Source organism: Elgaria multicarinata, chromosome 2 (genome assembly GCF_023053635.1).
Source record: "Elgaria multicarinata webbii isolate HBS135686 ecotype San Diego chromosome 2, rElgMul1.1.pri, whole genome shotgun sequence".
NCBI lineage: Eukaryota > Metazoa > Chordata > Lepidosauria > Squamata > Anguidae > Elgaria > Elgaria multicarinata.
In genome coordinates this window covers 86746176-86760472 of record NC_086172.1, presented here as the reverse complement: position 1 = coordinate 86760472, position 14297 = coordinate 86746176, and the positions used below count along the sequence as shown (strand labels likewise).

General features: G+C 41.2%; 1 protein-coding gene across 1 annotated transcript in view; it reads right to left on the bottom strand.

The window, feature by feature from the left end:
* Window positions 1-1227: 1227 nt before the first annotated feature.
* The window catches only part of CD151 (CD151 molecule (Raph blood group)), a 50549-nt gene continuing 37479 nt past the window's right edge, over window positions 1228-14297 (bottom strand). The window contains exons 5-8 of the mRNA XM_063117100.1: window positions 12685-12789; window positions 7661-7816; window positions 4048-4134; window positions 1228-1572 (exon numbers count right to left, since the gene is read on the bottom strand). Of these exons, the coding sequence (XP_062973170.1) occupies window positions 1513-1572; window positions 4048-4134; window positions 7661-7816; window positions 12685-12789 (408 nt within the window). The 3' untranslated portion in view covers window positions 1228-1512. The remainder of the gene's footprint in view (window positions 1573-4047; window positions 4135-7660; window positions 7817-12684; window positions 12790-14297) is intronic.

Here is a 14297-nt window from a genome sequence, read left to right as displayed (position 1 = left end):
ATGCAAAAACTTTATCAGATTCTATCTGGTGCCAATACACAAGCAGGCACAACATCTACTCAGCAGACTCACAGTGATATAGGAAGTATATTTTTGACTATGTTGTTGCTGCTGCTGCTGCATTCAATATAAAGATGAGATGAGGGAAGAGATGTTAACTGAAGAGTTCCATTATTGAAAGCAAAATAGGAGGCAGCTGTAAAATAGGTAAACCTAGAAATAGGCAAGAAATATTTTTTACTATGGGCCATACAAATAGAATCAGGGCATCTGCATACGCTGCTGCTCCTTTTTATAAACAAAAACAAGTTTTATGGAAATTTTTAGTGCAGATGAACTCTTGGGAAACCTAACAAATACAGTAGTGGTAAGATAACATCCTCTATGGAAGAGGCTTTAGGCACTGTGGATACAAAAGATACCAAGCACTTTTCCCCTTTACATCAAGTAGTCCGATATATGCTTTACTGCCAATTTAAAAAAAGACCCTGACTCGTTTGTTTATTATTATTTTTAAAAAAATGCAACATACCCAGTAAATTAATGAGAGGAGGGAAAGGAGAGGTGATTTTGGGGTCTCATCCCATTCAGATAGCACCTGGCTGTTTAATGAAACTCCGAAGATGGATATAAAAGCTAGTAATGTATTTTCTTCCCAACTAAATGAAGTGTCATTCTGGGAAAGGATCTAATTCATATGAAAGGGGCCTTGCTGCATTCCACAAAGTGGGGTTATCTTGACAGCATTCTAGAGGCGGGAAGGCATTTTAAATTGAAAGCCCTGAAGTTGATTTATATATATAAATAGGCTAAGGCTTCTAATTAAGAGAACAAAAGAATGTCCTCCAAGGCTTGGCTTGAAAGGCACAGCACTTCTCTCTTCTTCAGAGGGGCCTCCTAAATGGATGGGATGGAGGCGTTAGGAAGCTGTAAATAGCCTAGCCCATCCATCCCTCAGGCCTATCCTCAAGGAGATCAGGAGATGAGAGAACAACAGTTGGCAGAGAAAGCTGCCCTCTTGGATGGGACAGAGCTGTCACCAGAACTTCCGCATGCCCATTTCTTCTGGGTACAGGGAGAGAGTATTTAAACCCCCAACCTGTGCATACCTCATGTGTTCTTGTGGCCAGCTGTCATCCCTCAGAGAGCCAAGATCTTGATTAAATGAGCTGAAAGGGAAACATGGGAGGCAGTGAGCCTGTGGCAGCTTTGAGGACTTTTCCCCCCCAGTTTGCATTCTGGGCCTGGCTTGTAAAAGTTTTTAGCAGACAGAATTCTACAACTCCATTATTTTGGACCACAAAGAAATGACTGGGTGAGCACTGGGCTTCCACTCATTGCATTATGGAGGAGAGCCGCTGTCTCCATCAGAGAGGCACTGAGTGGTCCAAGAATACTTTTCATTAAGCAGCAAAAGTCCTTGCGAGGCCGATTTTTCCGCGCTGCTAGATAAAGGGAAGGGTGACGGGATGGAACGTGGTGGAGTCGAGCAGGTGGGTGGCCTTGAAGCTCCTAGTAATGTTCAAATTTCAAACTCCTATACAAACAGCAAGTGAAGATCATCCCAAATATCTAGAAGGCAAACAGAACATGGGTAAGTTGTAGGAAAAACATGGGAACAGCCTTCATATCCACCCATAATTGTCAGCACCTCTTCAGTCTGGCCCTTCGCAGTTTGAATCATACAATGCGGATGCAGAGAAAAGAGTTTGGAAGTTCCTGCTGGCCCATGATTTACTGGAAGGAAAGGATGACCTGAACCAAAGGGCAGTTAGTCCGTAAAAAGGGAAGGGAGATACCACACGTAGAGGCATTTCTTCCTACAGCTAATAAAAGCTGCTTTTTTATAGCAAAATAAAACAGAGATCCTACACAAGTGCACACACTCATTTGAAAAAGAGCCAGTCCTGAGTGAATTGCATTTTGCAATAACAGTTCTAAAAGCCTGGAGAAACACACTACTTCTTGGAGCTGCCTCCCTCTGGCATTAAGATCACAGCATATTTCATTTTTGTCTAGGAAAAAATAAATAAAAGGAAACCTACTCAGAATTATCTCAAATAGGACGGGAAAGGGCACATATCCGGCAATGGAAAATTACTATATTATTGTCAGTACTCCCATGATATAATAGCCATTGTCAGTTCTTCCGGTGTTGCTGAGAAACTGAATAGAAGAAGCTATTTAAAAAAGTATCCCCCTCTAATGAGAATGTTCAGTCTGAATTGCTGTTGTGATGGATCACCACTAGAGGTTGCCTTCTGACTGCACTAGATGCACAGATCTCTATTTTCCTATCCTTCCTTTTTATAAACAGTGCAATAATTTTACCATGTCATCTATACCCAGGCCTGGAAAACACAAGCATTTAGAAGTGCCCCCAACCCATTCCAGATAGAAGGTTTTTTTAAAGTAGGTGGGTTACTGAGAAAATCATGAATTTAAAACAATTGTGTGTGTGTTTGGGGGGAGGGGAAAATTAGATCCTCTCAATTTCACAAAAAAATCTAGAATTCTGAGCAGACAACCCACATATAGATTCTTAATCTCTCTACATTTCTTAACAGGCTTGTAAACACTTCCTCATGCTGTCACTTTTATAAGCTGAAAGAGAGTCAATCCTTGAGACCATCAATGCACATAAATGATTAACATGGGGAAGTGAATGTTGGCTGGCTACTAATTTCTTTTGTGGGATAGTACCTTTTGAGAACCTATTTGCAGGATTAGTTTCTATGGTACCAAGCACTGGACCAACACGGAATACATGACGACCACAAGTCATGTGGATATAAAAATACACATTTCCTAAAGGAGTTACACATGGGTGGGAACATTCCCACACGTATATAGTGCAATGTGAGATGAGGCTTAAGCTTAAACTATTTGTGTGTTGTAGAACAACAAGGTCAGAGCTGACACCTACTTCTATGACCAGGGGACTGGCTCTGAGTACAGCAGTCAGGGATATTTCCCATGTTTTCAAAGAATTTAGATAACATTTTGAGAGAAATCTATTAATTAGACCTCACACTTATCCCAGAAGTTTTTAGAAGCCTAAGTTGAAAACTTACAAAATGGCAGCCAACTGAAATTTATTTTGGGCTCCATAGAATCTGTACAAATTATGCCATGAAACCAAATGAGTTTGTTATCAAGCATTAAGTAACACATTTCTACTCATAATATAATAAAGAATGTGTATCCCAGCCTCATGCAATCCTGCACGAAAAGTCTCCATGGGGAGAACTGTAAGATGGCAATATTTTGGAATTATTTTACTAAGCACATGCAGTTATGGAATCAGTGTCAGTCAGCTTGGCTGCCATCCTTGATTTTAGGGTGAATCTGTATTGCTTAGGTACAGGCAGATTTGGATTCAGCAAACACAGATTTGCCCAAAAGCAGAGTAGTTGGCAACAGGCCAATCAAGGGCTAACCACTGGAGTAACGGACGAAGGGTTCTCCCCAATGCTGGCCAGCTACTCCTAGGAAAGTAGGTACCTTTCACAATATTCCTAAGGTGGGGGGCAGGGAGAGGTAACGCCTTCTTTTCTGTGGTGATTAACCATATGTCTTCTGCAGTTTTATTTTAACTTTAGAGCTCAGTGCAGGGCATCCTTGGGTCAGACTTTACTGACAGGCTATCAGTTGCTGACCAACCTCGTAACAGTAAAACTAGGGGGCTGCCTAAATGTTATCTTTGCCCCCGAGTGGCTCTGAATCCGTGCTCTGCCAATTCAAAGCCACCCTGGGACAAAGAGCTGAAGATACTTAGCAGAAAAGTCGGGGACTTACCCCAACTTTCCCTGCCTGAGGGATATCAGCGCAGCTTTTCCGCTGTCTGTCCTCACTCCAGTGCTGCACCAGGGGTGTTCCCAGGCAGAAGGCAACCTTCCATTGGTCACCGGAAGGTGCGGGAAGGGGAGGGGGTGGGACCAACGAGCCTAATAGCCACTGGAAAGCCCACACTACCTCCCCCAGTGGGGATTAATTGCTGTCACCCTGAACTTGCATAATGCCATCTTCCATACCACTAATACATACCTGTACACAACCAATGCCAACCCCCACTGCTGCAATAATTTTCAGGTGTTCTTGGATGAAGTTTTCCAGTTTAGTAATGCAGCCACCCTGAAAGGAAGTGACAACATAATTTCAAGTTTAATCTTATGCTAGGTTTTTTTTCCTTTTGCTGTATGAGATCCATATCTTTCAAGACATACACACGTGAACATAGTAAATAAATAAATTAATCAAAAAATGGGCTGGTACTGATAAATGAACACCTATTCTTGCAAGAATCCCCTAGTCAGCCTAGCTTCTCAACACAACATTGTTACACATGTGGCCTGAACAGAGGCCTGCTACACAGTCCAATCAGCGTTGGTAGCTAAAGTTCTGTGGAGCACCAGTGGCAAGCTTTAGACCTTGAATAGCTGGCATTACAAGAGAGATGAAAGCAGGCATGAACTCTGAGAAGATCAATTACTGCCTGCCTCATCTTGGCATCGTTGTCTTTGGATTTTTGCCTGCTCCTTCCTTAGCCCTGCCAAGTCACTGCAGGCACAGAAACAATAACAGGATGGGTTGTGATCCAAACATTAAAAAAAAACTGTTTGAAATGCTATGGGAATTTTGTCACAATAGTATTAAATATGTTTCTCCTCATATTGCAGTAGCATCCCAACGAAGGCAGCACATGGATACATGTCTCATGAGCTTAAAGTTCAGACTATGAGCTGGTAGAAAGAAAGTTGAGGAGACCCAAATTCTGCTTCAGCTAATGAGGCTCACTAGATGGCTTTGAGCCAATCGCCATCCCTCAGCCTCAACTATGATAAACATGTCTGTGTGTGTGTGAGGGAGAACCTTCCCCTGAGCTTCTTGCAGTAAGGATGGGGTACAAATGTAGTAAATAAGTACATCCGTCTACCTTGTTTTGAATTGAAATGAAAGCGAATTCCAGTGAAAAGCTCATTTTACAGTAAACTTCTGCATTTTGAACTCAGTTTATGAATTTGTTGATTCACAAGCAGTATTTCTTTTTCTTTTTTAGTGGAAAGATGAGATATAAATGGTTTTAGCCAAACTTAGTGTAGTGTAAAGGGCACAATCTTATGCATGCCTGCAACTCCCAACATTCCCCAGACAGCCATACTATCTTGGGAATGCTGGGAGTTGTAGGACCTTTTCTGTCCAAGCATGCATACGATTGCACCCTAAGAGAATGAGATACAAATCAGGAAGTCCCTGTATGACTCTCAGCCCTGTCATGAACTCACAGTGTGACTTTAGGAAGTCCTCTCTCTCAGCCACCTCATCTGCAGTGCAGGAGATGCAATCTTATAGAGTTCTTCTTAGGATTCCAACCAGATAATTTTGTGAACCGCCCAGAGAGCTCCAGCTATTGGGCGGTATAGAAATAAAAAATAAAGAAAGATAATGCAGCCTTCTCCAACCTGGTGTTGGGACTCTAACTCCCATAATTCTCAGCCAGCATGGCCAATGGCTATACTGGTAGAATTATGGGAGCTTCAGTCTAACACAACTGGAGGGCATTAAATTGAAGAAAGCTTAAATAATACATGTGAAGCACTTTGAACACTTGAAAGCTCTATACAAAAATGTTAAATATTATTATTGTTGTTACTATTTTTAAAAAAATATTTTGGACAGTAATCCTAAATCCAGCTTCAATCCTGCTTCCACTCTTCCCTCCTGTAAGATGGCCCCTTCTTACCACATGGTTCTACTAAAAGGAAGGAACCAAATCCACACGGAATGCAATTCTCATTCTAATTCAATATTCCAGTTCTATTGCAAAACCTCTGGGGGAATAGCTCCTTCCTGGCCCCAAGAGTTTCTCCACTTGATGGGTTGCACATTGGGACTTCCCACAGAAACAGTGTCTGCAGAAGCATAAATGGCCCACAACCCTTCATTCTTAGGAAGAGGGGGATTCCCTAGTGAGAGGGAATGACTCATTCTGAAACAAATTTAAATCACTAATGTAGATATTCCCCAAATTATCCTTTACATGTATACTTTAAGCCATCATGGGCATGTCAAACTCAAAGACAGACTGGAGGGAAACAGCACAGAGTGGAGAAACTTCCCTGCTCTTTCCAATGTTTTGGAAACATATTTTATTTAGGGCACGATCTTATGCATGCTTAGACAGAAAAAAAATCCTACAACTTCCACAACTGGCTGGGGAATGCTAGTTGTTGTAGGACCTTTTTCTGTCTAAACAAGAATAGGATTGCACATTTAATTCACTTATTTATATAGCACCATCTACGTAAATGACACTTTTCAGGTTCCTGCTCCAAAGGGCTTACAATTTAGGAACAGAGACAAGGGAAACAATAGAGGAAGGGTAATAAATACAAATTGGTGGACAATTCCTTCAAGAGAGTTTCTTTTCCCCCTAGAACACTTTGGAAAATCAGCTGGAGGGGGGGAATCAGCTGGATTCGACATTCAAAAGTCATGTCCCAAGGCACAGGGCTTAGGCTGTCTCCGCCTGATCAAAACAAGCCTAGTTGCAGAAGTTATTCATGCTCCACATCTCATTTAATCCCCTCTGAGCCCTGCTGAAAATGATTGCTTCACCATCGTCATCCTCTAGCAGGACGCTGTGCAGACTTAAAGCAACAACTGACAGGTAGGGAAAAGGAATTTTGTGGTTAAACAAATTGCGACTTTTTTTTTTTTTTTTTTTTTTTGGTAGAAGGGAACATTTTGTGGGTCTCAGGTCTGAATTCACTGTATGCCAGAATGCATTTCTACTCATCACATGGAAAATTCTATCAAACACTGAGATGGCAGCAAACTATGTCTTCCCCAAGTGCCAAAGCGGATTGGGACAGGCCTGACAAGAAATATGAATATCTATTTGTGTATATTTCACTCATGATAATGAGAGCCAGTGTGGTGTAATGGCTAGAGCGTTGGACTAGGAGTCGGAAGATCCGGGATCTAGTCTCCACTTGACCATGGAAGGTCACTGGGTGACTTTGGGCCAGTCACAGATTCTCAGCCCAATCAACCTCACAGGGTTGTTCTTGTGAGGATAAAATGGAGAGGAGGAGGATTATGTATGCTGCCTTGGATTCCTTAAGGAGGAAAAAAGGCGGGATATAAATGTAACGAATAAATAATAAACATCAACCAAAGTAACCCAACATAACTTAAGATTGAGATCTAGTGTGCATGCAATAACAACCCAGAGTACAGCTTGAGTATAGGTTGAATATGGGTTGTCAATGAACTGAGGGTTGTCACTGAATTATGGGTTGTCATTACATGTGAACCCTGCACTATGGTTGAATTATGGTTACAAATAACCCAGAGTTCACAACTTAACAACGAACTATGGGTTCACTTCGTGGGTTGTTTGTGGTTAACAACCCATAGTTAAAACATCCTGCAGGGTTTGCATGTAACAACCCACGATTCAATGACAACCCATATTCTGCATTGTTGTTATGTGTGATATAGGCCTGTGTTTATCTTTTACATTTTCTTTTTTGACTGGGGACTTCTGTGTAAGTATTACTGATAAAGGTGTATAATAGGACTCAAACCAAAAGTGCTATCTGGCATCTGCTTAACTTCCAAATAGAGGGAGATGGCTCTTGGCTTTAGTTTTTACCTCTTTGTAGATATTTGAAGGATGGTCTCTTTCACCACACCTGTCTGTTATTGATTTGCAGCAACTGTCTGGGACCTTTCTGCCTTTCCCTTGAGGAGATTTGATCCAATCGCTGTCACTCCAGTCTGTATAATTATGGCTACCACAGCACTTAAACTAAAAACACAAACAGAAGCATAGTATAAGGTTAGCCACATTTGTACTCAGTTGTCTGTCTGTATGACTATATCGTACCTTTGATTGCATGAACTTCTGGCTTGCTCAACTTAAGATCCCCCTGAAGCAGAATTCAGCCCACCAGCTAGACAACAAAACAGGAGGTTTATGGAGTCCTCTGTCGGCTTCCATATGTAGTGAGAGTGCTATGTATATCCATTCCCAACAGCAACAACTAAGTTGGCTCCTCTGGAATTGCTATAAAAAGCTATAATTATGACTGCCCACAGTTTTAAAGAATATTCCTTGACCCTCTGTCAATAGAAAAAATTACTGCATTAAAACAGTTTGGGGGTCAAATGTATCCCATGGTGGAAGGTATTAAGCATGACGCTACTAGCAAGTTTAAAAAAACAATGCCTTCATTGAGAACTCTCCTTTTTTAGTAAGACAGGGGTGGGCAACATATAGGCTAAATTTGACTCTTTGGGTGTTCCATAGCAGCTATGGATGCCATTTCCCCCCTAAAATAAATCTGCTCACCCCACAGACTATGGCACCCCAGCTGTGGAATGAGCTCGCTAGAGAGGTTCACCTAGCACCTACGTTATACTTTTTTCAATGCCAGGTGAAGACCTTTTTATTTTCCCAGTATTTTAACAGTTTATCATCTTAGTCTTTTAACTTTGCTGTTTTAAATCTGTATTTTAAATCTGTATAAATCTCTGCATTGCTGCTCGGTTTTATCCTGGTTGTGCTTTTATATTGTACTTTTATACTGTTTTTCTATACTGTGGTTTGTTTTATACTTTGAATTCTATTTGACGGTTTTAACTTTTGTGAACCACCCAGAAAGCTTCAGCTATTGGGGGTTTAGAAATGCAATAAATAAATAAAAGTCCGGGGGTCTAAAATGCCCCCCCCAGACCTCCTGAAATTGCCTAGCCTTTCAGTAAGACGATATAATTGAAAAGAAGTCATCAGTGTCAACAACACTGTAAAATCTGAAGTATATAAACCTACAAGAACAGGTGTATGAGGTCTAACTGACCCCACATTTTAAGACACGTATTGGATTAAATCCAACATTTATGCTAGAAGTAGCTCTCTACAAAGATGTCTAAGGGCAACTCACAAAAACACATTTTACAAAGATCATCCTGTAAACAGAAGAAAGCAGCCATCTAAAGGCCCTTGACTGAAAGCTGCTATTAAGTCTGGCCACCGGCTGAGTAGAGGGGGAGGTTACATGTAAAGACTTGCAGATGGATTTGGATCAAAATGACTCCCACTGAAGAATCAGTAAGTATTTCTCAAGATGGTCTATGGGAATAAAATGTAACAACAACAACAACATTTTTAAAGAGATTTTATAAACCTGTGGGGTGCTTTATTAATCCCATTGACAACTGTAGTGATATTATTCATGAGTGATTAGTGAATAATTTGTCTATTATGTGAATAGATAAAATATTGGGGGGGGGGTTTCAGCCTGTACATTCCTTTCTCACAAGAAATGGAAAGAACAGGTTCTGGGCTAAGCATTTCCAGACATGAAGAGTAACTAATAAACCTATATGGGATTGTGCAGGATCACTTTGATCCTGAGCGCACGTTTTTTCAGTTTACACCTCAGCATGGTTGAGGAATACCTTGAGCATGGAGTTGTAGACTGACACAAACATTTTGATTTTTTCTTTCAGTGCTGTTTGGATACATTTGAATAAATACAATGTCATACTTGACTGCTGTTTCCTATACATATGTGGGATAGCTAGTTTGCCCCCACCTCCAGGTTATTCAGTCAATGAAGAGGCAACGCTGGTTGTTCTCACTGTATCAAGCTACATTCTCTGCAAGCAGATAAAATGTTCAGTATGGTGTAGAAGTGTCATAGCTAGAGTGAGCTCCTTCCCTGTAGAGTAATCACATGCTCACATCCTTCCTCTCCATTACAGTCCAAAGGAGTCTCCTCCCTTCCTTGCATTTTTCTGTCATATGTCATGTCTGCACTGAAATATCTTATGCTTCCAGCACAGTGGCATGCAGCCGGAATCTATGGATGTTTAACTCCTGAGTAAGCCCCACTAAGTTCAATGGCATCTGTTCTCAATAAGTGTGCACACAAATAGCACGCTCAGACTGCGATCCTATGCACATTTGGAAGTTAAGTCCTACTAAAACTCTGGTTATTATTGCACAAGAACTAGTACATGAAAACATATAATGTGGAGCTAGTTTTTGCATACTTGCATTTCTCCTTCCCCTGTACATATATGGGGACATCCCATTAGTCCAACACCACCTGCCATGTTGCCAAACAGGCAATCCATTCAGGCTGTGCATGGGGTACTGTAAGAATTGCAAGGATCAGGTGTGTGGAGTCACTTTTATTAGGGCAATATAGACTTTTGGAACAATTAGAATACCAACCCTACAGCTCAAAGTGTTGTACACAAAGCCACCTAACGTATCAATATTTTTGAAGCCACATAACTACATAAAAATATAACAGTTGTAAAGTAGTTACAACAACTAAAAAGCAGAAACTTTTTAGCCAGTCCCCTATTGCCAGCTACTAAAACCAAATATAGCCAAAGTCTTCCTTTGTGTCTCAAATGAGGCAGGATTCAAAATATGTTTCCACAACCTTGGAGCTATGCAACGGAGAGTTCTTCCTCTCCCGCCTTCTGTATGAATTACCCAGTATGTACCCCAAACCAAGCCCATGACTGTCTTAGTTTTCTAAACTGAAATATCTAGGTATATCCAACATGGTTATCCAGTATTACAAACGTGGAACACAGCTGCACTGCTAAATGAAAGATAAAATCCACACTTTATCTCTCCTGGGGGGACTGAACTCTATTGTGATTTATATTTCCCACCATGCTTCTCTATAACTGGAGATGTAATGGCTTAAAGAATAAAATCTGACAAATAAGGAAATAGGAGCTTTATCATCTTCCACATTCAGAAAAGTTGCCATATTTACACACACACACACCCTGAAATGAAGGCTCCTCTGCACTTTCACTTTCCTCTTGCAAAGAGGTCATTAGATTGGGAAGGGAGGGAGAGACCACAAATCAAAAGGTGCCCCAGCAACTCAATCACTAAATGCAGCCACCTGTTTATTTTAACCAGCTACACTTGTGCTTCTCTTTTGGGATTTCCTGCTTCAGAAATGAGGCCAAGAGTGCTAAGAATATACATGCCCTGTTCAGCACCTCTTGAACAGCCATTCCAGAGAGATCAACACAAACTAGAAGGCATGGGAAAGTGATCTACACACGACGCAACAACAGTCCAAACAAGGCAACCTAGGAACTCCTCTCTGCAGCAAAGTGCTCTGCACAGATGAAGTAAAATTCAGTCAAAGCTCTTTCTAGGTGCCCAGACTTTTGGGGGGCTGTTTTATACTGGGTCTAAGTACCCCTCTTCACATTTTATTTGCAGCTGAGTGAGGCTGGCACTCCCCACTTCCTAAATGTTCATAGCTGAGCAGAGGCCAACATGTCTATATGCATACGCAAGTAGTCCACTCTGCTTACATAATCCACACACCACAAAAAGGGTGGAATGCAAGAGCATGTATATGCTAGGTATGCTAGCATGTACTTATATATGTATGTGGGCCTCAATTCACATAAAAATGTTCTATGTGCTGTATATACGTATGTATTTTCTATCCTGCCTTTCCACCCAAAACTGGTGCTCAAGGCAGATTAATAAAACCTTAATTAAAACACAGCATAAAAACAAATACATTGAAAACACAACAATAAAAGAAACAAATAAATGCATGTAGGAGGCATGGTGCCATGCGCACCAGCCTCACCCGCTTCACCACAAACTTTTTGTGATACGTGGGAAGAACTAAAGGGGTCTTCCACACACATTCGGCTGAACATGTTCCCAATTGCATGGAAGCTTTCAAGTGTGTTCAGCTGAACACACATCGAAGCCCCTTTCACACCTTCCAACTCAATGCAGGAAAGTTGGGAATGGATAAGATGGGGCTGGTATGTGCGCTCCATCATCATCATCATCATCATCATCATCATCATCATTATTATTATTATTATTATTATTATTATTATTATTATTATTAGAACAGAGTTTTCTATTTAGGCATGATGTTTGACCCGGGATAGTATCTTCTTGCAACAGCAGCACTGGGGAACTACATGGAATCATTAAACACTCTTTTTGGTAGTATTGTAGTGCTCTCATTTTAGCAATCCTTTCACCATTACCCCAATATAGGGTTGTTGTTTTTCCTTGAAGGATGATTGCAATGGGAGTAGCCAGCATTATAAATTCAATGGGAATAAAACACAGCGAGTGGGACTAGGGATACACGAGGGTTTTGTTTCAGTTTGCAATAAACTTGCCCTGTTCAAAATCCTGAATTCAAACAGGATTACATTTTATTTATTTTTTAGTAAAAGCTCATAAATTCCCGAACTTGCAATCATGTTTGAAAAATGTGCATGGAAAAGTGCACTTCTCCCATTTGAAATACACACTTTTCCTGTTCGAAGAGAAAAACAGGTCACAAATAAAAATGGGAGCAAGGTGAGTTGACCTTTGAAGTGGAGTTCAGAGAATCTCTGGGAGGCTGAATGTCCCTGATTCTCCCATCCCTAGATAGGATACACTTTCCCGTGCTACCTACCAACGTTCAGCTCTTCAACCCAGCTCTAGAAGCCAAACAGTATCTGTGTAGACAGATATGGACCCAGAGAATAAGTGTCATAAATGCCATTTTCAAAAACACACCTGCATCTTCTGTGGCCTGATTCCATTGTTCAAATGATGTTTTGTTTAAAAGGTTTTGTAAATGCCCCATTTCCTAGATGTACCTCCTGCTGCAGTTTGTCCACCGCACTGGTCACGCCCTCTTCTCCCTCCTTCTGATACTTCCTGGTCATTGTGTCCTTCAGGCCATCCTTCAGCTCCGTATTCAGCTATACAAAATGGGACAACATGGAAAGAAAACATGGAGATCATTGTTTTTTCAACATAGCTCCCTGTGTAATGCTTGCTACTAGTTTTGCTTGAAGAGTACTTGCACACAATGCAAAATGGCACCCAGAGTGACTCAGTAGATCCCTGGTCCAATTTTGCAAGATAGGCAAATAGATTGTCCCAGAACAGCTTTTCCCAACCTGGTGCCCTCCAGATGTTTTAGATTGCAGCTCCCGTAATTATGGGAGTTGCCCTCCAGATGCATTGGACTGTATCAGGTTGGGAATGGCTGCTCTAAAAAATGCCCTGGTTTTTATTAAATGCTCATGGTATTTGCCTACATCCCCCTCCCCTTTAATCTACTGCAGAATTGTCTAGGCCTCCTTTCAATTTTTTCTGTATAACAAACAGGCAGCCTACTTTGTAATCTAGCTAAGACACAGTGCTGGTGTTCAAGCTTGTTTGGAGCTATTGGGAATAAAGTGCCCTAGGCCCAAGGACTTGACAGGGGTTGTGAGACAGGATGTTGTAAGCCCAATGCTTTTGGAAGTATTGTTCTGCTAGGGTCACCCAGCAGTTGTGGGTACTTCACCACTGCTGAATGAGAACAAAAGAACACGCTTTTCCCTGAGATGTATGTGGAAACAAGGAGCTGCCTTATTCTGTGGCAGACAAAAGGCCAATCTATTTGTCAACCCTTCTAGTCACAGTAGAAGCTGTGCAGTGTCTCAAGCAGAGATCTCGCTCAGCCCGTCCAGCAGAGATCCTTCAAATTCAAGTGTCAGGAACTCAATCTGTGGTCTTCAATCTTTAATGATCACCCACAGTATGGGTTGAATCATAGGTTGTCATTACATGTGAATCCTGCATTATGGTTTAACTATGGTTTATTAACTACAAACAGACCAGGCAGAGAAATCATGGTTTGTTGTTGGTTTGTGAACTCTGGGTTGTTCATGGTTAACAACTCAGTTACACCATAATGCAGAGTTTGCACATACTGACAACCAACAATTCAACAACAACCCAAACGCAACCCGTATTCTGGGTTGTTGTGTGAACCAGGTCATAAAGGAAGCGCACTACCACAGAGGCAATTGGAGAGGGTGCTCAGGAAAAAGAAAGCCAGGATTTGGCATCAAAATATAGCACTTGTATAAGAGGGTAAACTATCACAAGCTGGAAAGCCATTTGTTTATGCCAAATAAGTACTTTGATTTGAACCCAAGATGTGATGCTTTAGAGATTAATAATTAGCAGAAATACAAAAGAGAAAAGCCTTGCTGCTACCAGAAGCAACATTTTAGGAAGACTCTCAATTAGCAGATGCCTTACAGGAAAATCAAAAGCAATTACCTGAGGGTTCATAGGGAAGAACTGCAGCATGGAACAGAAGCAGCAGAAACAAACACACAGAGTTTATATGCATATTGGGAGAAAGCAGCAGCAAGGAGAGAAATAAAGAGGCATGCCAGAGTCAAAGCACCTTGAGCCCTAGGAATAAGGG